A 25,555-nucleotide genomic window follows, 5' to 3' on the forward strand; every position below is an offset into this window, starting at 1 on the left:
CCCGAATCCGATGAATAGGGCATGGTTTTTAGAGAGAATACCCGGACCCGAACCCTACTCGATTTTCCAATACCCGAACCCGATTCTATACCCGTAACCTGGTATTCAAAAAACCCGATTTGTGCACCTCTACTTTTACGGTTCTACCCATTCAAATACGGCCCATTAAGAGAATAACTTATTGGGCTAACCCGATACCTTTTCCCATGGGCCCACTTAAGCCCAATATTATTATTAACTCCAATCTCCACCACCATTGACCACCAGCACCATCAATGGCAAACTGCAAGTACTCATGCTCCACTGCAACTGAAACCCTAGAATGGATTCACACCATTATGCATTTCATCAAACCTTACAGCTTCTTCTGGCAATCTCACGTCGTCAATTTCCTAACGGTAATTCAACTTCCTCCGTTAGTTATTCCCGTTACTGTTTAATATTGATATTATAGTGGAAAATTAACGGTTAATTGCTTCAAATTATTATTATTATTATTATTATTATTATTCATCAGCTTTGAACTAGAGTAAGATAATAATAATAACTCTATTGTATGTTTATATTGGAAAATTAATGATTAATTGCTTCAAATTATTAAACCTATAATCAATTTCATGTTTCTGTATAAGTATAGTAATTATCATTATTATTATTATTCAGCTTTGAACTAGAGTAACTAGTTTTATACCCGTCCGGTGGACGGGTTGTTTAATGTCATAATATCATAATTATCTTTCTTCACATTCTAAAAGAAACCTTGAATTGATTATCAACTTCAAATTCTTCTCCAATGATCAGATTTCACTTCTTTTTATCCACCAAATTGCCTTGTTTCTTAACCATTGTCATTTCCATCTCTACCGACACGGCCACCACCTATGGTTGACTGGATAATTAAGATGTACATGTAATAATCTTCAGTCTTAATCTCACCTGAGTCACCAGGAAAAACATGAAAAGTCATTTTCAAACTCAAAAGATCTAAGTTGACAAGAAAATATCCAAGTATGCAACTCTCTATAAAACCCTCACAAAATAATAATTTGGTTTAATACTTGATAAAAGGCCGACCCTATATTTTTTACAATTGGTCATCGGTTCTGAAATTCAAGAAGAATCAGGTAAGGGCCAGTCTCGGGTAATAATCCAAAATATTTAAAAAAAATCACCTGAAACCCGACTTGCTATAAAGCTGGACACACACTGGTTAAAGCCATTAACAATAAAGTAAAACTTAATTTTTTACCCGTTAATGAAACAAAAAAAAAAGGATCCGTTAACCCGTTAAAATAAAACCACTTCTTTTCTACAACCACCAATATTTTTGTAGTGAAACTACATTTAAATAACAAACAAAATAGTAGCTCTTAGGATAGACAGTTTTAAAGCTAGAATTATAATAACTCTTGACTACTTGTGCTTAACGCTCACCGCAAAATGTAGACTTACACAAACTCCCATGTGCGTGATTGTGACGAATAGATAAAAAAATTTCCATTCCGACCATGAAACCTTGTTTGTTTGTGTGGACTGCCTCTCAGGTTGAGTTGGATCCCGTGTTTCCTATGCCCTGATATGGTAAGAATAATGAGTTAAAACTCAATAAATACATAGAGACCTGAGTTAATTATATTCACATCTAATAAGTGTATTTGAGAGTAAATAAGGTGTAGCAATCTAGTAACATACAAAATTTTTGAAAAATAATAAACTTCAATAACTTTATTGAATATTGATGACATTAACATTAACCAAATATAAAACAATAAAATCCAAGTTATAGTTCTAATCAAATAGCCTTAGAAGCCAACAGCTTGGCACGTTCATCAACTGAACTACCTTCCACAGTCTCAAATAAATGAAAAATATTTACTTCAAAGAGTTAATTCAAAACAATTGCTACTGCTAACTGCTGCATGCTAGATAAGATAGTTACCAACTAAGCAATATTATCGTACCTTATCAAACTTTATTGAGCGTTTGAAGCTTTTCCCTATGCAGTTGTAGGGCATATCGTCTGATAACTTTGGCCACGTCTTCCACGAATTAACAATAGTCATTATGTATGTTTCTCTCAATTACACAACAAATCTGAAAATCAAGTGGGTTATAAAGAAAATCAATTACACTGAAAATTTATAATAAGTCACAGGTAACATAAAAAAAACTCAAATATACCATTGTCTTCCATTTAAGTTACTAAAATCTGAAATAAACTTTGCAAAGCAACTAACTCCGTTACCACACATTTGAGGAAGAACAACATAAAAGAAGTTAGTAATTCAATATTCCAGGCTGTTAATATAAATGTCAAGAATAAGAGTGTTTATTGCAATCAAAACAAATAATAATGTAAATCTAATGTAGAAAAGAATATCACCTCAAATTGGCTGCCATCTCTCATTGTTGTAATCAGTCCCATACTTTAGGGCAATTGCAAAGATTACTCCATCTGCTCCAATGCCAAAGTTTCGATCCCAAAACTCAACGACTTGCGCAAGAGTAAATTATGGATAATTAGGGTTTCAAAGGTGAGAAGTAATCGCCAATTAGGGCGGCGACGGCGGTCAATTGAATTGGTGGTGGCGGTGGCGGTGATCGATGCTGAGATTGAGAGGAGGGGAGAAACTGCAGGGATGAAAAATATTTCCAATCTGTGATATTTGAAGTAGTGGGTGATGTTAACTACTCCGATGAAGAAGGGCGACGTGGGTGATGCTAACTACTCCGATGAAGGAGGGCGACGTGGGAGGATCGTAAACTGCCTGTAACCTCCCCTTCTAGAAGCATTTTCTAGAGTTTAAAGGGTTGAGATTTAGTTTCAGATTGATCGAACAGCTGTGATTCTTCGTAGGAATGGTTAAGAGTACCGGGAACAATATATTATATAATTACACTACAAAATGTAGATGATGAGCCTTGCTTGCGGTGCGCGCATATAATGTATATATGCGTGAACCCTCGGGTGGGCAAAAGTAAAATTGCACTAATTTTGACGTTATTTTACTAATCTCGTGAAAATAACGTTAAAAGTGGCGGAAGGTTAATCAGGCATCATGTGGTGGCGTTGATAGCCGAAAGACAAGGGCACATGCACCAATCAGCCGGTGTCCCGATGATTGAGTGATATGTGCCTTATGTCCAAGGCTTGATGCAAAACTACTATCGAGCCGGGGGTCTCACCGGAAGTAGCCTCTGGATAGAGGTAAGGCTGTCTACATCTTACCCTCCTCAGACCCTACCATAGCATTGCTATTGGTGGGATATACTGAGTACGATGATGATGACAAAATGTAGATGATGATAATAATAATAATAATAATAACTCTATTTTATGTTTGTGTATATGTATAGTAATAATAATTATTATTATTAATTTGTTATTAACTTATTACTTCTCATCAGCTTTGAACTAGAGTAATTATTATTACTATAATTATTACTATAATAACAAATTAATAATAATAATTATTATTACTATAAAAATGTAGAGTAATTGCACTACAAAAAATGTAGAGTGATAATAATAATAATAATAATAACTCTATTGATTGTATGTTTATTGTAACACTGCAGGAGAGACTGTGGGAAGCTGTGGATAGAGAATGGATTGATTGTCTTCGCGATGAACCGATCGAGAATCTTATTCAAATTCCATCGGGAAATGTTCAGGTTATTATTGTTCAATGCTGTAGAACTTGCTAGTAGCTAGTCGGGCGGGCGGGAGGGGGTAGTGACTACGTGGTTGGAAAGTTACATGTAATTTTGAAAAGTTACATATAAATGTTCACATAATTATTTCAAACATAAATAGTTAAAAAACTTAAGCATAACGAATTAATGAGAAAATCGAGGTCCGATTGGCTTTCAAAATTTTTAAAAAATAATAAAATAAAAGTAGACAAAAAGGTCTGATTTTTGGCCGAGTTTGGGCCGATTTAACCGACTACCAACTAATGCCACCGATTAGCAAAAATTTAGTCAGTAACCCACCGATTAGCGACTAGTTGCCAACAAATTCTATGAACCAAACACACCCTTATTGTGGCATACTTTACTGGTATTCAGATTACAATGTTTTTCGAACCTTTATCTGCTACATGTGGTTGAAATCTTACATATTTTAAAACAGTTAATCTGACCAGCAGTTATTCTAGTTGGCACCTGCATTTGATCTCTAATTATTTTGAAGCCTTATATAATGTATGCTAAAATTGACTAATATATGACTACTGTGTTGTGTTTATGGTATATTAATATTTTAGAAACTTCAGTATTAATAACTATAAATGCTTTATTTTTGCATATGATACCAGGAACACTGGCCTTGTTCTTTGAAACAGTTTATCACTACCTTGAGTTCTCTTGTATTGTATTTAATTATGTAAGTATTTAAAAAAAAATAAGAGCGGTAATATACTCTTTTTTCTTGCAGGTATTACCAAATACGCAGGCGGCTTTGCTTAATAATGTTATAACTCAAGGCATGAATCAGAAGAAAAGACATGAAGTAAGCCACACAGACATTTCATATTATTAGTTATGGAGGATTAATAATTTGTTATCATTAAATTTTAATCCTTTCGTAATAATATTTTGTTACAGATAGAAGCTCTTGCAGCTGTTGTTAGTTCAGTAGCAAAAGATGTTGAAACTAATACAGTAATAGACTTAGGTGCAGGCCAGGTAAACTTTGTCATTTTTAGCTCTTTTGTTAAGTATGTTCAAGCATAAATATTGTTTTTTAATAATTTATGATTTACACTTTCTGACTCACACTTGCGTAGGGTTATCTGTCACAAGTACTCTCATTCGAGTACCAACTGTCTGTAATTGCGATTGATGCATCTTCTCATCATGGAAAGGTCACACATGAACGTGCAGAGTGGATTAAAAAGCATTAAGCTAAGATGCGTAAATCTAGGTATGTTATAAGATAATAAATGCAGGGATAATATATGTGGAGCCCAGTCATATACTGAAACTACTTTATAGGCACCCTAATATGTATCCCATTTTTTTCATGCCAAATATGGCAAAAAAGGTTTGGTGACGAATATGCCGTTATGATTCTTAAAAGACAAAACTACACATTGTATCAGTTCTTGAAATTGCAACTATTTGATGCAAAGAAAATAGGTTGTGTTTGTTATTTACAATAGCTTGACATGTTTTTTACCCTCTTTTGACTAATTAATCTGATGACGAAAATACCGTAATGATTCTCAAAAGATGAAAATACCCTTGTATTAATCTATGAAAATGTAACTATTTGATGCAAAGAACATATGGTGTTTATGTCATTTACAATATATGCAGTTACTGCGGAAAAATATCAGATATCATATCGGTCAAGGACCGATATTTGAGATATCGGTTATCGCGGTGAGATATCGATAATTTTAATATCATCAGAAATTCAGAATTAAATATATTTAGCAATTTAACACAACAATTCAGTATACTCTCCTACTATTAACAATTAACCTTTTGCAACTTACAAAACACTTTGTAGCAAGTAAAACTGATTTAAGACTAAAAACACTAACATTAAACACTAAAAGTTGATAATTAAGACTTAAAAAACTGGCATCGGAAAAATCAGTGTTATATCGGTTAATATCGCCGATAATATCGGGACCAATATTATCACCGATATATTACCAAGGGACTGATAACCGATATATCCGTGATATATCGGCGATATCGACTGCGTAGTTTACAATGGCCCGGCATGTTTCTTGCTCAATTTGGTAAAGAGAAACGGAGTACATACTTTGGTGGCCTGTAAAGCAGTTTCAATGTATTAATGGCCTTGATAAAAGAAAAAAAGGTTACTTGCTTGGGCGATCTTCACTCTTTACATACATTATCCTTAAATTATAACCTATGTTAAATCTATATTAACACAACATGGTAATCATATGATTCATATGCATCGTTTGTTAGTTTAGGAGGAAGAGGTGTAACAATTCCCAAAACAGTTACATGCCGTGTCCTCTCCTCGGACATGTTGAAAACATTGCTTAACTCGAACGATGAACACAACCAGTCAACAGTCGACACGTGTCCTACGCTTCTCACCGGCCTTCATGCTTGTGGAGATCTGTCTGTAACTATGCTCCGGTAAGACCATGAAAAGTTGCAAATATACTAATTTAGTTTGACAATCTAGTTAAATGATTATTAGAAAGATAATGCTTATAACTTGAAGGGCATTTCTGGAAAGTCAAGAAGTCAAAGCTGTAGTTAGCATTGGCTGTTGTTATAACTTGCTATCAGAGGAAGAAGATAATAATGCCCTATGCGGTTTTCCTATCAGTAAAGGTGTTCAATCAACGGGTTTATATCTTGGAAGAAATTCACGGGATCTTGCTTGTCAGGTATTTAAACATCTTTACTATTTTCTCATGTGTTAATTTCACGAAAATGTATAATTTCAAAATAATCAAATTCATATATACCAGAGTGCAGATAGATGGAAAGTTATGGAAAAAGATGCCGGTCTCCATAATTTTGAGTTGCATGGTTTTCGTGCCGCCTTCAAATGGTATGTTTCATTATATACTAATTTGACTTTGACTCTGATTTGACTTGACTTGACTTTGGTCTTCTTGTAGTTGCTCTCTAGATATTTTCCAGAGACATTGACCGGAAGCCCTACAATAGGGAGGCAAGGGAAGGCTTTGCGCCGCCAACAACAGAATTCTAGGATTAACGGTTACATTCTTTTACTCCATAAAAATTTTAATATTATTAATCAACTCAATACTTTCTAGCTTAGATCGACTTTATTTGACTATGTAGTACAGATAATGTAAATGCATATGCACATAAAGGGTTAAAATGTAATTTAATACAAGCTTGATGAGTTAATAATTGAGTTTGATTCAATTTTCAACATTTTTTTGAGTAGATTTTGAGTAACCCGAGGGTCTGTACATGAACCGAACGAACATGAATTGACCCTGTTCATGTTGCTCTTTTAACTTTAACCGAACAAACAATCAAGCACGAACAATTAAATGAACGGGGTCTTCTTTTTCGTGAACTTATTCTTGTTAGTTTATGCCTGTTCGTTAATAAAAACGAACTGTTTACGAGCGTGAACGAGCATAATTGGGCTAAAACCAGTTAAAAGTAAACTTGAATAACAATGTGTTGGGCTTTAAAGGTCATTTAAACTGAGTAAATTGTAATGGGCCTAAAATTTTCAATGGATATGTTAACGAACATAAAAGGATTAAGTTAAATAAACGCAAAACTAACGAACATAAGTGAACGCAAATGAACGAGCATAAATGAATTTAAATTAATGAACGAGAACTGTTCATTATCGTTCGTTTAACTAAATGAACAAATTTTTTGTTCATGTTCGCTCGTTTATTATTAAACAAATAAAAACAAATTTTTATAACTTGCTAATTTTTAATATAATGCAGTGGTGAATTTTTTGGTTTCGCAGGACTGACTACAAACGGATTTTCGTGTAAACCAGATTCTACTAGTGAAAACAAAGAACATGTTGGCACATGTACACTTTTTGAAAAGTTTTGCCAGAGCGGACTGCATCGTCTCAATCTTAACCAACCGGACAATATCGATTTTGCAAGCATTTGGAAGGAGGCTGAACCATTTATAGTATGTATTTTAGATTCGGTTAATTAGTTTTCACTAGGGGTGCAAACGAGTCGAGCCGAGCTTGAGCTCGACTAGGCTCGAGCTCAGCTCGTTTAATTTACACGGAGCTCGAGCTCGGCTCGTTTCGAGCTTAATTTTCAAAGCTCGAGCACGGCTCGGGCTCGTCTTGTTTGCTATTTATTAATTGATTTTTATATATCTATAATTATTTTTGTATATTTTTTTCTATTATTTATTTATGTATAAAATAATATATGTTATTTAGTTATTTTTAGTTATATTTTTATAACATTATATATATATATATTAATAATTATTAACTATATATATTAAAAATTTATATAAATGACAGGCTCGTTTAGGCTCACGAGCCGGCTTGAGCTCGATAAGTGAAGCTCGGGCTCATGCTCATTTATTAAACGAGCTTACTTTTAGGCTCAAGCTCGGGCTCGATTAAGCTCGACTCGATCGAGCTTTTTCACGAGCTGATCTCGAGTAGCTCGCAAGCAGCTCGGCTCGTTTGCACCCCTAGTTTTCACATGATATATATAAAACTGATCATAATGATATTATGATTCATGTTGCAGGGAGTTATAGGACCATATTGGTCACTCAGAGCAGCTCTCGGTCCAGTTTTGGAAACACTAATTCTCCTTGATCGGTTATTATTCCTTCAAGAACAAGGCGACTCAATCGAAGCAGTCATGGTACCAATTTTTAATCCCAATATATCGCCTAGAAACGTCGCTTTGATCGCCAAGAAAATTTAATATTTCGAGTTCGGTCAGTCGGGTCGGGTTAGCAGGCAGGATTAGTAATAGTAATACATGCTAATAAAGTAGTAAAATAACTATTTCAAGAGTGGACTATATCATCAAGTGATCTTGACAGTCTGGTCATATTCATTTTTGTCATATACTTATGGGTTTATAAAATTCTTTGTAATATTTAAATTAGATTCAACTTTTTTTTTTGTCTTCACTCTCACTCTTCTTTATTTTACACACAATATCACAATCGAAGTTTTATATAATTTACTATAAAACGATTACAATAAAGTGGCAGGCAAACGGGCAACAAGCTGCGCCGCAACCCCCTTTTGAACAGCAAAGCCAATCCTGTTAAAAACGAAGCTTTGGGACCTAGAAGCTGAAGAGGTTCCGTGTACGACGCGCTGAACCCTACTAAAAAATTTCACAGCCTCTGGAGCCAGAAAACCAAATGTATCAAAGGCAAATGGTAGAAAGACATGTTGATTATCTAAACAAGCTTTCTCGTGTTTAACAACTTTGCCCGATTCAGCCTTCAACGCAGCCTGACCCACAACAAACCCACGGTCCCTGAGCCCAACAAGAGGAGACACTCTTGTAAGATCCACACAGGCGTGTTTCCCCCCTGCCCACCCGAACACAAGAATATCAGCTGGTCGTAAAGTAGACCTCCCTTCAATAGGATCCGTGAGAAAGTTAACAGGGGCCTCCTTTTTAGCAGAAATCGTTGCCCGTTTAAGAACATCACACAGAACATCCCTAACCAGATCATGTCTGTATTTAAAGCCAGGCAATTTTTTGCAATGCACCGCATGGTCACCAAAAGAATCCAAACAGACCTTACGACAAATTGGGCAAGGTTCATCCGTCGGGAACATAGGGATCATTAACCGGTACTTAAGGATAGCCCGATACTCCAAACCCGACATACGTTGGCCTAATCCTTCAATGGGGATGGCCGTTAGAAAATCCTGAGCCCGAGGAGCCCGAAGGCATTCCAACACCGCCTTTTGGCGAGGGGATAGATCAAACTTCACTTCTAAACTCTTGACGATTCCACTAAATAAGGCACTCGTCACAACATGTTGGGCTTTTGGGGGGGGGGGGCAGTGTCCTTATTAGAGAACCCGCTAACTTGTTATTAACTTATTATTCTATAGTTAGTGGATAAATATATATACATATATAATCCAAAAATAATAATAATAAAAAAAAATGTAGAGTTATCTGAGTCATATGGCAAAAGATAATAGGAAGAAAACAAAAGAGGATTTCAGTTGGCAATAGCTACTACTTTCGGGTCAAAATAATTATCATTGAAGACTATGTTTATAATATAGGTGGTTGGTTAACAATTTATTTGTCTTTTTTTAATACTTTTTTTTTGCAAAAGTTAAGACGGCATCCTAGTCATCACAATTCACAATGGTAGAAAATCATGAGAATAATATTTATATGGTAGTGTCTATATCAAAGAAGTTATTATAGAGTTTTTATCTCTATATTTATATAATTTGTAAAATTAATTTTTACATATATAGGGGTGCAAACGAGCCCAGTTGAGTCCGAGTTTGACTAGGCTTGAGCTCGGCTTGTTTTGGCTTATGAGAGCCGGACTTGGCTCGTTTAGAGGTATTTTTCTATAGCTCAAGTTTGGCTTGTGAGTTGTTTTTTCAAACGCGGGCGTTTATTATTCATTAATTAATTTATATATGTTTTTAATTATTTTAAAGAAAAAGCTTAAACAAGCCTAAGCTCTGCTTAGGCTTGTGTAGTACCTTAAACGAGCCAAAGTTTGGCTGTATTGTGTGAAATTAATGCATAGTAGTCCAAAAGAGTTAAACTTAAAAGTATACAAGGCTCAATGACGTTTGATGAACCTAAATGAGCTTGCCATACAGGGCTCGGACTCGATAAACGTGTGAGTTTTAAATAAAAGAGACAGACGTATCTAATAAGAGAAGAGCGTATTTAACATGAGAGAAGGAGTAAGACGGTGAAAAAAACTAAAGGCTATAAACATCTCATGTGGCATCCTAGTTATTTATTTATATTCATAGAACAAGAGACATTTGAAAACATATAAACATGATTTTCTTAACATTTTCAATTTATATTTTTGAAATCTTTTTATGTAGTATTTGCTCTTTTTTAATCTCATATGTCTGCTATACATATATCTTCTAATTTTCATAAAAAAGTAGCATTTGTGTCGATACATGAGCGTAAAACGGATATGTGAAATTGTTCTTCAATCTCATGTCTGCTTTTCATATATCTTCTAATTTTCATAAAAAAGTAGCATTTGTGTCGATACATGAGCGTAAAACGGACATGTGAAATTGTTCTTGCGTTTCATAAAATTCCGTGGTTCTGTTATATAATTATACCGTAAAAATATGTTTATGCAAAATCCGATATAAGAATTTTAAAGAATTGGAATAACAACTAAAATAGCATTTACTATTTAATTTGTTAAAATTAAGATAAGTGTCATAATCACAGCAATATAATATTAATTAAAGAAAAAATTACAAATTTTAACCTTTTGAATTACATAGATTATGGAATGTGTCCTTTTTTAAAAATAGTTTCACTCTTTGTCCTTTATTTGGATGTTTGCCATGGTTTTTGTCCTCTAAGCTAACCTCCGTTAAGTTATCCCGTTAAGCATAGCCATTTGAATAAAAGGTGATGGGCATAATTGTCTTTTCCCTCTGTCCCTAATCTTTCATCATCATCCTTTAAGCTACCTGTTGAACTTCACACAAAACATATTTCCAGCTATTAAGAACCCTAATCCCCTGCCTGTTGAACTTCACACACACACACACAAATATATTTCCCTAATCCTCAATATTTCACGGCGATTGATTAAGAACCCTAATCCCCAATATTTCTCGGCGATTGATCTGAAGCAATGGACGATTACGACGAGAACGGTGTCTGGCCACAACCTTCTTGTTTCTTCTCAGGTGAGAAACTTGAAGATGGAGATGAAGACGATGGTGATGGCGGCGGCTAGATCTAGGTATTATGTATGAAGATGATGGTGGGAAAGAAGTAAAGAGAGAGAAATAATTGATGAAAAAATTTTAAATATGAAGTTTTTATTATATTTATTTAATGAATTATTTTTAGTTAGATAGATAAAATGACCAAAATGCCCTCCCATGTTTCGCATATGTCATGACTTAACTGGGGTTTTGGATGGTCGTTAGTGTAAATGATTAATACTGAGGTGAAAATCCAAATAAAGGATAAAAAGTGAAACTCATTTTCGAAAAGGACCCAAACCATAGTAACGTATATTCGAAAGGACAAAATTTGTATTTTTTTCTTAATTAAATTAAATAACATTTAGGTATTCTATTTTCATATCCACTTGTTTAAAGTTTAAACGCATCTAATAATGAGGTCAAAATCATGTATTTGTTGCTATACCTATAAGATGTGTTAGTAAGATGCTCCACCTAATGAGGAAGTGATATATGGGGCTGCTTTCTTCATTAACTTATGACTTTTGTATTTGTTTTTATTAAACATAAAGTTAATATAATATCAATCTAGTTTTTATTAGTTAAACAATGATTATTTAGTTGCGGGTTCGGATTGTAGTTTTGGTAACAATAGTAATAGTCGTGTTTGATGTAATTTTCGAGTTATGAAAATTGAGTTAATTAATTAAATCATTTTTGGAAAATTTAAATGAGTTAATATTTAATTTATGATAACTACGTAGATTTGTAGATAAACATGTGGGGTTTTATTTATTGTTTAATCAGGAATTCTAGTCAATCTCTAATTGTACCAACTCATGGTCTATATAACCTAATCAAAGTTGTGATTATAGTTATGAGCTTATAATAAGTTTTTAGAGTTATATTTTTTATGGTTAATAAGACTAAGAGTTATTCAATCAAAATTCATTGTTTTCGTTTGCGTGAGTTATATCAATTTGTTTGTTTGTTTTTTCTTAAATACATCGTCACGATGTTGCTTGTCTTCGTCCTTTCATATAATCATGTATGGTGTTTCAATGTTTGTATATTCGATCTACATGGCGGTTTTCACACCCCATTTTCACATGATCACACCCTATGATAGTGATTTAGAGCTGTATATTAGACTTTAGAATAAGTGTTAATTGGACATACCCAAATTTTAGTGCTTAAAAAATTATATGAATGATTAGAATTTGAATTCTGAATCAAATAAAAAGGTCACAAACTTGAAATGTAGTTCAAAATATCCAAATTAAAATCAAACCGAATAGATTCCAAAATTCAAATCGAATTTTGGTTCCGTGATATTCTATTCAAGTTCGATATCCAGACTTATTTTTTTCACTCATTTTGTGATGTCGATCGACCACTTGGTAATTGTGGTCTCAACCTCTAGTAAGGAATAAAAGAGTTACATGAGTATATGAGATAAGGTTCTACTACACATGTTAGAAACGTGGAAAGATATTATTTATTTCAAATGTTCGTGGTTTAACATTTGTGAGACTTATATATTGAGAATAAAAGTTATACATAATTTGATCGGGTGCTGCTAAACGTATCCCTCTTACTCCATTTTTACTAAATACACTCCCCCCTAACTTATTACATAAATTACATTTAGCTCTTAACATTATTTATATACATATTAGTCCCTACAACATTACTTTCATTTGATAACTTTCACTACATATATCAAATTAAAAACTATCAAGTATTACTATTAATTTATTTTTTTAATATTAATATTATAAATATTTATAATATCTTTTTTTAATTTTAATAGTATATATATTTATAATATCCTTATTTTACCACTTTATTTTTTACAAAATAACCAAAAACCCTAAACCCTAAAACCTAAACCCGAAACCGAACCCTAAACCCTAAACCCGAAACCGAACCCTAATCCCTAAACCTGAAACTGAACCCTAAACCCTAAACCCGAAACCGAACCCTAAACCCTAAAACCGAAACCCTAAACCTGAAACCCGAAACCGAACCCTAAACCCTAAAATCGAAACCCAAAACCCTAAACTCGAAATCATAAAAAGAAAACGCAACTTGTAAAAAAAATAATATTAAATCCTTACTTTTGTGCTAATTTGGTAATTATATGATTTCAAGGGTTAACATGAAAGTTGGTTTTTCAAGGGAGGGGGGGGGTATGACAAGCAACCTGGGGGGTACATTTAACCTAACCCAATTTGATTATTTATACAATCAAAAGGTTATAATCTTGTAGATTGTATGATGTGTCTATAATTACCCTTACATGATGTTAACGAGTCGTAACATCTCCCTTATTTGTAACATCCCGAAATTTCCAAAATGATATTTATTATATTACTTAATAATAGAGGGAAAGTTGACTCGGGTTCGGGAAATAAATAATAGAGTAGCAGTTGGTATGAGTCGGGCTAGTGTTAGATTATTTGAGATGGGTTAAATGAGAATGGGCCTTAGGTCCATGGGCTTTAAGGGATATAAATATCCCCTAAACCACCATAAAACCCTAAACCTCATCTCTTTCCATTCTAATCTCTACACATTCAAAAACACACACACCATAAACGAGCAGGATCCGAGAGAGAGTAAACGTTAGTTGGTGCTAGATCGTCGTGACGAACCAAAGCAACAAGACCAGCTCGTGTTCGTAAGTTCGACTCGTTCAAGGTACGTTTATGGTTAGAAATCGTTCGTATAGGTTCGGTTTGATTTGAGAAATGGTAGATCTGAGTTTGTATGGTAAAAACGAATCCAACAAAGCTAAACTTACTGAAAATGGTTATGATTTGATGGGTTAATCGATTGATAAAAAGGACCCGTAACCTATATGCCTAAATCGCACCCTCTAAACATCGATGTTAGGTCGATTTGATAGTTGGGGTTTGTAGGCGCTGGTCAGACGATTCCATGGGTACCTAAATCGAGTTATTTGGTTAAGGAACGAAGGATTTAAGAGCGAACAGAACCTGTAGACGACAACTTCGCCTGCAAGCTAAGTTCGCCTGATGAACTTCGCCTGCAAGCTAAGTTCGCCTGATGAACTTCGCCTAAAGCTAAGTTCGCCTAAGGTTTAACTTCGCCTAAAGCTAAGTTCGCCTAAGGTTTAACTTCGCCTAAAGCTAAGTTCGCCTATGGTTTAACTTCGCCTAAAGCTAAGTTCGCCTAAGGTTTAACTTCGCCTAAAGCTAAGTTCGCTTAAGGTTTAACTTCGCCTAAAGTTAAGTTCACGTATCTAATTTCTCGACCCCAGCCAGGGGCTCTGCCCCTTGGACCCTGCTAGGGGCTGCCTCCCCTAGACCCCGCTGCCAGGGGCGCTGCCCCCGGACCCCCGTTCGTTGTGGGTAGTAGTTAAGACTGGAAAGATGATATGAATAGTGATAGTTGTTTGATACGTGTACTTGTTATACAGTCAGCCGTGCACAGCTGAAGAAAGGGATTACGATTAACGGTGAACGTAACCGTGTTCAGGTGAGTTTCTAGCCCCATTCCTTGTTATGTTTTCGGGGCTGTGTGCATACTCGATGTGTTGTTAATACATTTATCCTAAGTGATAAGTGTATGTCATATGTGATATGTGTGATAGATATGAATGATTGTTTGTCGGTACGAGAACGATCTTCGGATATTGCGCGTACTGTCAGGTTAAAAATAAAGGTACGAATATTATATATCGAAGATGTATGAATATTTCAAATGAATACTTGTCGGGGCGTGAACGATCTTCGGATATTGCACGTAACGTCAAGGGGTATGGTTGTTAAATGAATGAGGTAAGGAATGCCTAGAGTGTTCTTATGTTATAATGTAAGTATGTGTATATAGGTACACGAATGGCATGTGAGTTCTACGTTCGACATAGTAAGTTAGGATGGCAAATCCCTCTAGCTTCTGTCGGACATAGACTCGGCTGGTGATGGCGTAGTTAAGGACTGCGAGCCTTATACGTGAAGTAGATGATATATGTAAACGTAGATAAGGACTGCGAACCTTATACGTAATGTAGATAGGCGTCAGCATAGGAAAGGACTGTGAACCTTATACGTGCTGATTTTGTAGCATAGGGGAGGACTGCGAACCTCGTACGTGCTATGAATTAGGTTGCAACATAGGGAAGGACTGCGAACCTTGTACGTGTTGTGAATGTATTTCAGCATAGGAAAGGACTGTGAACCTTATACGTGCTGATTTTGTAGCATAGGGGAGGACTGCGAACCTCGTACGTGCTATGAATTAGGTTGCAACATAGGGAAGGACTGTGAACCTTGTACGTGTTGTGGATGTACTATGGTATAGGGAAGGACCGCGATCCTTGTACATACCATAAATGGTGAACATAGGTAAGGACTGCGAACCTTGTACGTGTTCACGACCTTGAGTACAGGTATAGACGGTGAACTATGAACGTACTCTCGGTAGACTGAGGTTAGTGATTATAGATATGTATGTATGTATGGTAGCAAGTATGTATGTAGAACATAAGGGTAACTAGTGAAGTATGGATATGTATCTACAGATATGTATGTATGTGTATGTATTGTATGGCGTTCGATTAACTAGAACTCACTCAGCGTAGCTGACTTTTAGTATGCACGCAGGTGAGCTGATTATAGAGTTAGCATGAGGATGACACACGACATGGATTGAACGGCTGGCATCTGAAGAAAAAAAAGATGTTTTAAATATAAAGTTTTGTGTTATGGTATCAAAGAAAAGATTTAATGTTTTGTAACAAATGATTGATGTTTTATATTCCGCGAAAAGTTTTAATAAACTCTGATTTGAAGAACTGTGTTTATGAGTAAATCCGACGCTAAAGTAGGGTCACCGGGTTCGGGGCCTTACATTATTTTTACTATAAAAAGTTATAAAGAAATATAAGGTCACCAGTCGCAGACAGCCAACGTCGACGGCAAATACTGCGATTGTTGTTTTGATCGCTATAAGAGGTCAAAAATTACGAGCAGTAGCAAACTTGATTACAAAAAAATATTATTACTTATGGAGATTTTTGCGATCACAATTTTGATCGCAAAACGTCGTTTGTGACTGAAATGATTATAAGAAATGCCTAGTTTTCTAATAGTGACGGGTCTCATGTTTTAATCTTTAAGCTGGTGAAAATCTTATGATATTTATATGAGACTTGTGGTGGAGTGGTGATGAAGAAACTTGGTGTTTCATGTAATCAAAATTTGAATCCTGCTCCCAATATTTAGTTTCAGCGGGACAGGTGATTATGGGAGATTAGACGAGTAAATGTCGTTCACTAGCTTGATCCATGAACAGAACGTGTTTTACCTCACCGCACTATCGTGCATTCAGGCAAGTATTCATAACGTTGGCCTTAGATGTGGGTTTTCTCCGAATAGAAAAACAAGTGTATCCCGAATTCCTGATGTGGTGAATTAGCTAGTAGCTCATCCATTTGAATAATTCATAGACCGTTCTATAAAAAGACGTGTTAGTTTTAAATTAATTTAAAATATTAAATATGCTTACTGTTAAGTGGGGTTTTAGTGAGGTAGGAGAACAGTAGAGTACTGTAGGAGCTTGGAATTAATGTATATTTTTAGTCTATACAACACATGTTCATTGATATTTTTTATAATATACAAGTATAGTGATGAAGTTTGGATGAAGAGACGTAAGAGAAGCATAGAGTGGGGGGTGGCGGCATAGAGTGGGGGATGGCGGACCCCCCCCTCATTAAGTTCTGCTATGTACACGCAAGACTCAAGCATTATATATACTTCCCACAAACTTAATAAGGTTTATCACTAAACAATAAAACCATTCATTCACGTTATGTCGTAAACCATAATTGGTCTAGTATTCAAGTGCCCTATAAGAGGTGAAAAAAAGACCCTTAGTTGCTAAAGAACTTTATAAACTAATTTTTTAAATGATAATTAACGTTATAGTAATATATATAACAGAATCATAGTATTAGTTTTGAGGTTTTTATGTTTTATATAGATGGCCCAAAAATTTTCAGTTTTATATTTTAAAAAATATATATGTAAATTTAGTGTCGTAGGAAAAACGTGTCCAGGCTGGGAGTCCGGCTCGCCTTGCCTGGGGCCGACCCTGAAGCGAACAAATATATTTTTTTTAAAATATAAAACTTTAATGTTATGTACTTATGTTGCTTTGAAAAGTAATGAACTTTAGTGTTTACACATAAAAGGAAACTTTTAATAAAGGAAGCAATATACAATTAGAGCATGTGAATGTGTTGATCCATATACACAAACAACCTAACACACAAACATATAATAATCTGTTACAAGAGATTAGTTGGTTGAAAGTTTAATCCATCACATAAGCAAACACACTAGTAAAACAAACTAGCAAGGCGTTTATGAACGTGAAAACAACCACAAATTTTATGACCAATATCTTTGCAAAGTTTTTGACTGTCAAATTTTGGCCACAAACTCGTTGTAAAGTTTGTGACCATTGTAGTCAAGTTGTAGAAAGCGGGAGAAAAGGATAATCAAAACTAAATAAATGTATTTTAACTGCAAATCGGTCGTAAACTGACCGTAAAATGGGATTCCCAGAGATTTGTAAACGGACCGTAAAATGGGATTACCAGAGATTTATGCAATAGCAATTTTGAACAAAAATACCTAGTTTTGAAGTAGAGGCATGTAGTTTGGCCGACTTGGGGTTTTCTTTGTTTCTTTTCTTTTACGAGGACAATCTAGATGTTTAGCCAAAAATAATATTAAAAAAAAACTTTATGGAGGGCAGCCGCCCCTTATCCCACATATGTAGGTCCGCCATCGCATGTAGCATACAAATCCGTAAATATTTCATATAACATTTTATATATGACTTGTTTTTAAGTATGGAATCATAATTGGAGTCTGTTTAATTTGTAAATATTTGTTAATAATATTATTAGTGGGAATTAAAGTGTAGATTTTTTTAGAGGATGAGTGATGAGACGTGTTGAATGTGAACTGCAGTTGGTGACCAATCCTGGCGTGGCTTGGCTGGACATACACTCACTTCTTCCTAAACGTAATTACCACCTTAATTATTATTATTATTATTATTATTATTATTATTATTAGGTATATTGGGTTTTATTAATCAAACTATCATCTTTTAGATGTTGCCCGTCCTAACTAACAAATTGGCTGCTGATGGTCATATTTTTTAACTTTGTTCCAAATGGTTCGCGATTAACAGAATGCTAATGCCGTTATTTGTGGGTTGCCGAAAAACACTTTTGGTCAGAAAAGTCACATTTTTGCCGAAAAACTCAACCTGAACACCGCCATCACCACCAACCAACCACCACACTTGAGCACCACCAACCGATTTTGATTATGGTTTTAGGTTTCCGACGACCTCAATAATTAGGGTTTTTACTAGAAAAAAAGTTCCCGAAAGTCCAATCCAAGGTTACAAAAATGTTTGGAAAGAAAATGTGAGTGTTTCGAAAAATGTGAGTTATCCGGCCAAAAACGTTTTCCCGACGACCTGCAATTAACGACGTTAGAATTCTGTTAATCACGGACCATTGGAAACAGATACGTTAAAAGATGTGACCGTCAGCAGCTAATTCGTTAATTAGAACCGGCAATAACCAAAAGATGATACAAAACCAATGCACCATATTATTATTATTATTACTAATACTATTGACCATATTAACCTTGCATTCTTCTGGATTGGTTTTCAGTCAACCATAGCTTATAATAAATATATGATAAGTGATAGATTTTCATATATTAATAGGAGTTCCCTATTTGGCGCTCTCTCATATTCACACCAAAAACACACACACATAGTCACATAGATCATTCATCATGAGCAACCTCAGTTTGGTGGAATCCACACTCCCTCCTGGCTTCAGATTCCACCCAAGAGACAAAGAACTCGTGTGCGATTACTTGCTCAAAAAGTTACCTCTTCTTGTTGAAATTGATCTAAACAAGTGTGAGCCATGGGATCTTCCTGGTAATCTTTTTAACTCCTATAATCTCATTTTCGAATCGATTAATGTTTTTGTCGTTTGCAATTATGATTTATGGTCTGAGAACCTCATTGTAAACGGGTATGAGATAGGTTTCAGATATTTGGAAATACAAACACACGAAAGTTGAAAGTTGAATTGAATTTTTTGTAAGTACACTTTTTTTAACGACGTTTCCAAGGTTTTTACAGATACACCTTACGGTTAAACAAATATGTTAACTAGTTCACTTTACAGGAAATGGGTGAGGGTTTAATCGGTTATAAGTTGTAACTATTGATCAAACATTAAAAAGAACCTACAATTAGTAAAATTGATATGTTTTTTTCACATTGTTACATGCATAAAATAGTTCACATACAATATATGCCTTCACCAAACATCAAATGCTTTTTATATAATAGTTATATTATATGTGACATATAGTTTTATATACTAATTATTTTTTACTTTCTATGTCACACTTTGTTCGATTTTTAATGTAAGAAAAATTTGCTGAATGAAAAAAGTCTATAGATCATTGACAAATAAAAACTATTTTTTATAAATTGATGGTGATTACCTTGTGTTCAAGTAGCTTACCAAACATTATTAAAAATTGATAGGTTTTAAGTATATGTCAGTGATATATCAGTGAAATAACTGTTAGTGACAGGCGGTCGGTGATTCGTTGGTGAAAACGTCATTGACCATGGTAGTGAAAACATCGTCGGTGGCCTGTTAGTGAAGTATCTTCGTCGGTGTAATGTGTTAATTACGTGTAGTCTTTAACCACACCCAATTTTCTCACAAAATTTCATTACCAGATTACTAACGACTGGTATTTCCATTGACATGTGAAGTAGTTTAATTTGTAGTGAATATACAATATAAGCATACAATTCATGTGGAATATTAAAAGATATTATACATGTAAGCTTATTTTTATAATAATATTATATACATATATATATATATATGGATATAGGAGAGTATAAATTTATGTATATCCTAACCTACGTGTTATTTTGTCACTCACACACATATACATAAGGATGGAAACTATTTATTCTTTCGTATTCCATATTTCTTTCACTTTATAATGAAATTGACGTTTATCCCTTTGTCCTTTGTCTTTTCAAAATAATAATAAAGATAACCAATATTAAAACATTACCACGAATATTCTTGAATCAATTTTTAAATTTTATGTTGCAAAATGTATTGTAGAATTACATTGTAGGGTATATAATGCAATATTGTATTATATTATACGGCCCAACAATAAAAAATGATACTATCTTCATTAAGATGATCATAGGTTATATATATAACATGCAAGTAATAACTAATAATACACATATTGTTTTTTGATTGACAAACTCATACAATAGTAATAAATATACATCATTTGCTCATAATGATAATTTTAATTGACACTACTAAGAACATTCTTTTTAACACTTTGATAACTAAGACATAATACTTTGATAATAACTAATACTCGTATTTTTATATTTTTTGGTTAGATTTATTAAGGTTTAGCCTCATGCATATAATAATAATAATAATAATAATAATAATAATAATAATAATAATAATAATAATTAAAGGAAGTGATAAGCTAGTGTGTCCAAATTTAGATGGCCCTCACTTAACCTTAATTGTCGTTCATTGCCCACGTGATTGGCCCTCACATAATACCAATTCACGTATAAAAACAACAAATTATTATTATTATTATTATCACTCATATAATGTATATATATTATATATTCCATTCACATATTTATCTAGTTTTAATTATATCAATTTCCATAAGATAATATCTATGTCATGCACAAATAATTCTGGCCATGCATGTAGGTCATATGGAAGAAATAATGTATCAATACTCGTGACGGATCTAAAATTAATTATCTGTTATCTCATAAAGTTTTTTTTTTCCTTTCTTGTTTTTTTTAAATAGCGAGTTAGTATTATATATTTATATAATTATGTGGTGATCAAGAAATTAGATACGTGAGTGATCAAAATGCCTAAATTATTTCTAAAAGAATGTAAAGAGAACTACTTTTTTATATGGTAATGAAGTTAAGACAGCTTAGTTTCTAAAAACATGATAGTGATGTGTTAGTGGTTCTATATCTTGTTTTAAGTTCATTGTATCTATGTTCGGTAATTTAATTACTTTTCGTAGACGCAAGATCCTAGGGTATATGTTAACGTCAGGGCGTCAAAGCTGATTTGATAAAGTTAATGAGGGGGACACCAGTCCACCACTCTCTTTATGGGTTAGGGGACGTTAAAAGGCAAGTTGGGTTAAAGCGTTAACGAGCTTACTCACGCACAATAATTTAATAATTGTTTTTGGGGGATTGTTAAGCAGGTTAATCCAATTCTTTTAGGTGATATATAGTAAAAAAAGGTAAAGTGAATGGTGTGACGTCTACATAGAATTAAGAGACATGAATGTATGCACCATGATCAAATATAACATGAACATTTTTTTTTGTTATCAAAGGAAGTTATTGAAGATTTACAAGCATGTGTGGCTTAGCAAATATTTAATATACATAATAATCATAGTTAATTAGTGTAGTGACTAATTATTGTTATTTCATGTTAGACACTGCATGCGTGGGAGGCAAGGAATGGTACTTCTATAGCCAACGAGATCGAAAATACGCAACAGGGTTACGTACAAATAGGGCGACCGTGTCAGGGTACTGGAAAGCAACTGGAAAAGACCGATCTATCCTTCGAAACCGTATACTTGTTGGGATGAGAAAGACTCTTGTTTTCTATCTTGGAAGGGCACCCAAAGGAAAGAAAACCGATTGGGTCATGCATGAATTTAGGCTACAAGATCCTGAAACACCTCCACTTGATTCTTCACTCAAGGTAATTATGGTTAGAAAAACGTGAAAACCGCATCATATGTTTATAATTTTTAAGATTTAACGGAAAAGAAAAAATAGCGGTAAGAGGTTACGCAATCGATTTATATACAATATAACAAAAACAATGTTTATGCGTAAATTAAGACCTCTTATTCATTTAATTTATTTTTATTTCATATATAGTTATAGACTTACAGGGTTAGATTGGATTTTAATCATCTAAACGATAATATACTAGCTGATGATAATCCGTAAACTTTCACTATTGTTGCCGGGCAATGCCACTCTAACAAAAAAGCAACTTCATTCATCAAAACAAATAACTTATTAATATTTATGCCAATCAGAATGTTGCAAATTGTTTTGAAACGTCATAAAATAAAAGTTGTCCACATAAAGATTCAATTCTTGCATTGGTATGTGGATTATTATCGACATTTACATAATATTAAAATCCAATATTATTTTTGAATTATTATTTTTGAAAGAATTATTAAAATTCAATATTCTTAATAACTGTAACATATCTATAATTAAATTTATATGTATTACAGGAAGACTGGGTGTTGTGTAGAGTGTTTTGCAAGAATAGAGAAAGAATTATTGATGGAAAACAAGTTGGTCATAGCAAGGTGGGAAACATAAGCAAGTATGGAGGGCATGAAGATACACTAAGTTGTTCATCATCTCTACCACCATTAATGGAACCTTACACACTCTCATTTGACCAAAGCCAACTCAATAATAATAATACTAATACTAATAATATTTTTAACCAGCAAGTGCCCTGCCTCTCCACCACTTTTAATCAATCAAATCCTCAATTTGATCTTATTAATCACAACTGTCATCTATTCTCTGCCACCGTACCACCACCACCACCAGCGATGCCACTACCACCCGACCTTACAATTCCTTCATCATCTTCATCATCGTCACATTGTGGTGAGAGGAAGGATGTGATCAAAGCTATTTTGAGTCGTTTTAATAACATGGACAAGCAAATTAATTTCAACGAGTCAACGTTCGGCTTTGGTGATGGGATTTCGGATCAAAGCTTTTTATCGGATGAATCTTTGCATGTTACCATGTGGAATCCCTGATTATGGAAATAACTACATTAACTATAGCGTGTTAATTACACTAAAATGTAACCTAGTTACACTTTTCTACCATTATACATATGAAACAAAGATATTTTTTCACATTTACATAACATAACTTTTATTTTTTGCATTGTATGTAAATAACGTATCTTTTATAACAGATAAAATGATAATGTGACACAATATTGTTAACAATATAGTGGTATATCACGTCATCATTAAATGGTTATAAAATATTACTTACATACAAAGATAAAAAAAACTAAAGGTCTGTTATGTAAAAAAAAATATTTGTTCATATATATGATGATAAAAAGGTAAAATAAGTTATATTTTAGTGTAATACATATTTATTAATATTGCTTGTTAGTGTGCTATGTTGTATAATTTTGTTTCATTCCTAATTCACAATTATAGAATATATTATAGTGAGACATGTACATATGAAACATCTTGTTACTAACTAATTATAAAGGATTGTTTAACTTGCACCACTTCTTCCACTTTGATAATAATCTTCTGCACATATTTATTCAAATGCTATAACTCTTTTGGTCAACACACAAAAGAATATACCCTCAATCTTGTTTATTTAAATCACCATTTGAATAATTTTCTTAGCACAGAGTTTAATAATGAAGTATCATTTTCATAGACTTAGCCGGCAAGCTAATACTCCTGCTGGCTATTAAATAATGCCTTTAATTAGCATTTTTTTTATATTGTTATGTATATAACACATATGGTATGACCTCACCAGATATTCACTATCTTCATCAATCATAAATATTTTAGTTGATGATTGGAGAATGGAAACAAACACATAAATAAATTTAAATCAAATCAATTCAAATCACTCACTTTGATAGTTTGATGTCATGTCTAATGTAAGCAATTAGCCATATTTTATATACATTATAGTGAATGAATTTATTTGTGTGTATACATATTAGTTAGATGATTTTTCTTGTAACTGAACCGAATCGTACCAACTGACTGGATCATGCCTAAATAATCGATTGGTTTTGAGTATTCTTAAAGCGTGATTGAATTGGCTGGTTATTTCAGGTTTCGTATATTCTTAAATATGCTAATTCAAAATAATTGTATTAAATTTATTATATACATATATAGGGTGAGGTTAACATACAAATACAAAATCCATACTAAACGTGCGAATAAAAGAATTTCACGGTGGCAATTATGTAAATAAGTTGAAATCTCTTTTTTCACACAAACCCCCAAATACATAGTCTAAATCCAAATTCATTTCATCAAACCCCCAAATGATTCTCTCAAAACCTACAATCATCAATCAATTTCACCATTCATACGCTACATGATCTGCTAACAATGGCGATTGAAGGTAAATTTCATTATTCAGATCACTTGTGTGTGTGTTGTTTGTTATACTCGTATACTTAGGGCTTGGATCGAGAAAAATTGATTTTAAATCTCTCATGTTTAATGTAATTTCAACATATACATACAAATACAAATGATGAAACACTAGTTTATAGTGAACGAATAACAAAAAGAATCTTGATAGACCCTTGCTTCGAACCAAAATAGATAACTAGTCTGTTTAATGCTTTTATTATTTTGTCAAGTAGTGTAATTATCATAGTTGAATCCAACGAGTCTACTTATTTCTTTGTTACTTTGTTGACTGGTTATAGTGTATTTAAATAGAGTAATTAACTTTGTATTTGTATAATATGTCTGCTTATGCTTTTGTAATATGTTCTAAGATTGTAGTGTAATTATTTTGACAATTAGAGTAATTATCAAAGTTACAATATTTGTTTCGTACATAGTGTAATTAGTGTGAATAAGTAGAGTAATTATTAATATGTTTATAATCAGTTGTTTGTAATGTCAATTTCCCTGTTTATAGCTTTTGTAACTTGTTCTAAGGCTGTAGTATAATTATTTTCACAACTAGAGTAATTATCCAAGTTATAATAGTTGTTTCGTACATAGTGTAACTAGTTTGTATAAGTAGAGTAATTATCGACATGTTTCTAGTTAGCTGTTTGTAATGTTAATTTGTATGTTTATACTGTTTGTAACTTGTTCTATGGTTGTAGTGTAATTATTTTCACAGCTAGAGTAATTATCAAAGCTATAGTAGTTGTTTCGTATATAG

General features: G+C 33.5%; 1 protein-coding gene and 1 pseudogene across 2 annotated transcripts; both read left to right on the top strand.

Moving 5' to 3' along the window:
- Positions 1–265: 265 nt before the first annotated feature.
- LOC143568397 (uncharacterized) lies at positions 266–8,433 on the top strand (annotated as a pseudogene). The gene is made up of 12 exons (XR_013141572.1): positions 266–398; positions 3,580–3,675; positions 4,320–4,375; positions 4,411–4,513; positions 4,609–4,689; positions 4,791–4,927; positions 5,953–6,129; positions 6,218–6,386; positions 6,471–6,557; positions 6,624–6,723; positions 7,469–7,644; positions 8,232–8,433. The product of XR_013141572.1 is annotated as an uncharacterized LOC143568397 (transcript).
- A 10,777-nt stretch (positions 8,434–19,210) lies between these two features.
- Positions 19,211–23,808, top strand: LOC143568398 (NAC domain-containing protein 21/22-like). The gene is made up of 3 exons (XM_077054567.1): positions 19,211–19,402; positions 22,027–22,301; positions 22,855–23,808. The coding sequence occupies exons 1-3, from the start codon at positions 19,252–19,254 to the stop codon at positions 23,401–23,403; spliced, it is 975 nt and encodes a 324-aa protein (XP_076910682.1). The 5' UTR covers positions 19,211–19,251; the 3' UTR covers positions 23,404–23,808.
- Positions 23,809–25,555: the final 1,747 nt, after the last annotated feature.

The sequence above is a fragment of the Bidens hawaiensis genome, unplaced genomic scaffold (assembly GCF_021521415.1).
Source record: "Bidens hawaiensis isolate Kalapana, Puna unplaced genomic scaffold, B.hawaiensis_p1.1 tig00023985_1, whole genome shotgun sequence".
NCBI lineage: Eukaryota > Viridiplantae > Streptophyta > Magnoliopsida > Asterales > Asteraceae > Bidens > Bidens hawaiensis.

Coding starts and splice junctions, on each gene's coding strand:
- LOC143568398 (XM_077054567.1), top strand. CDS start 19,252: ATGAGCAACCTCAGTTTGGTGGAATCCACACTCCCTCCTGGCTTCAGA. Junction 19,403..22,026: donor TGAGCCATGGGATCTTCCTG/GTAATCTTTTTA, acceptor ATTTCATGTTAG/ACACTGCATGCGTGGGAGGC. Junction 22,302..22,854: donor CACTTGATTCTTCACTCAAG/GTAATTATGGTT, acceptor TATGTATTACAG/GAAGACTGGGTGTTGTGTAG.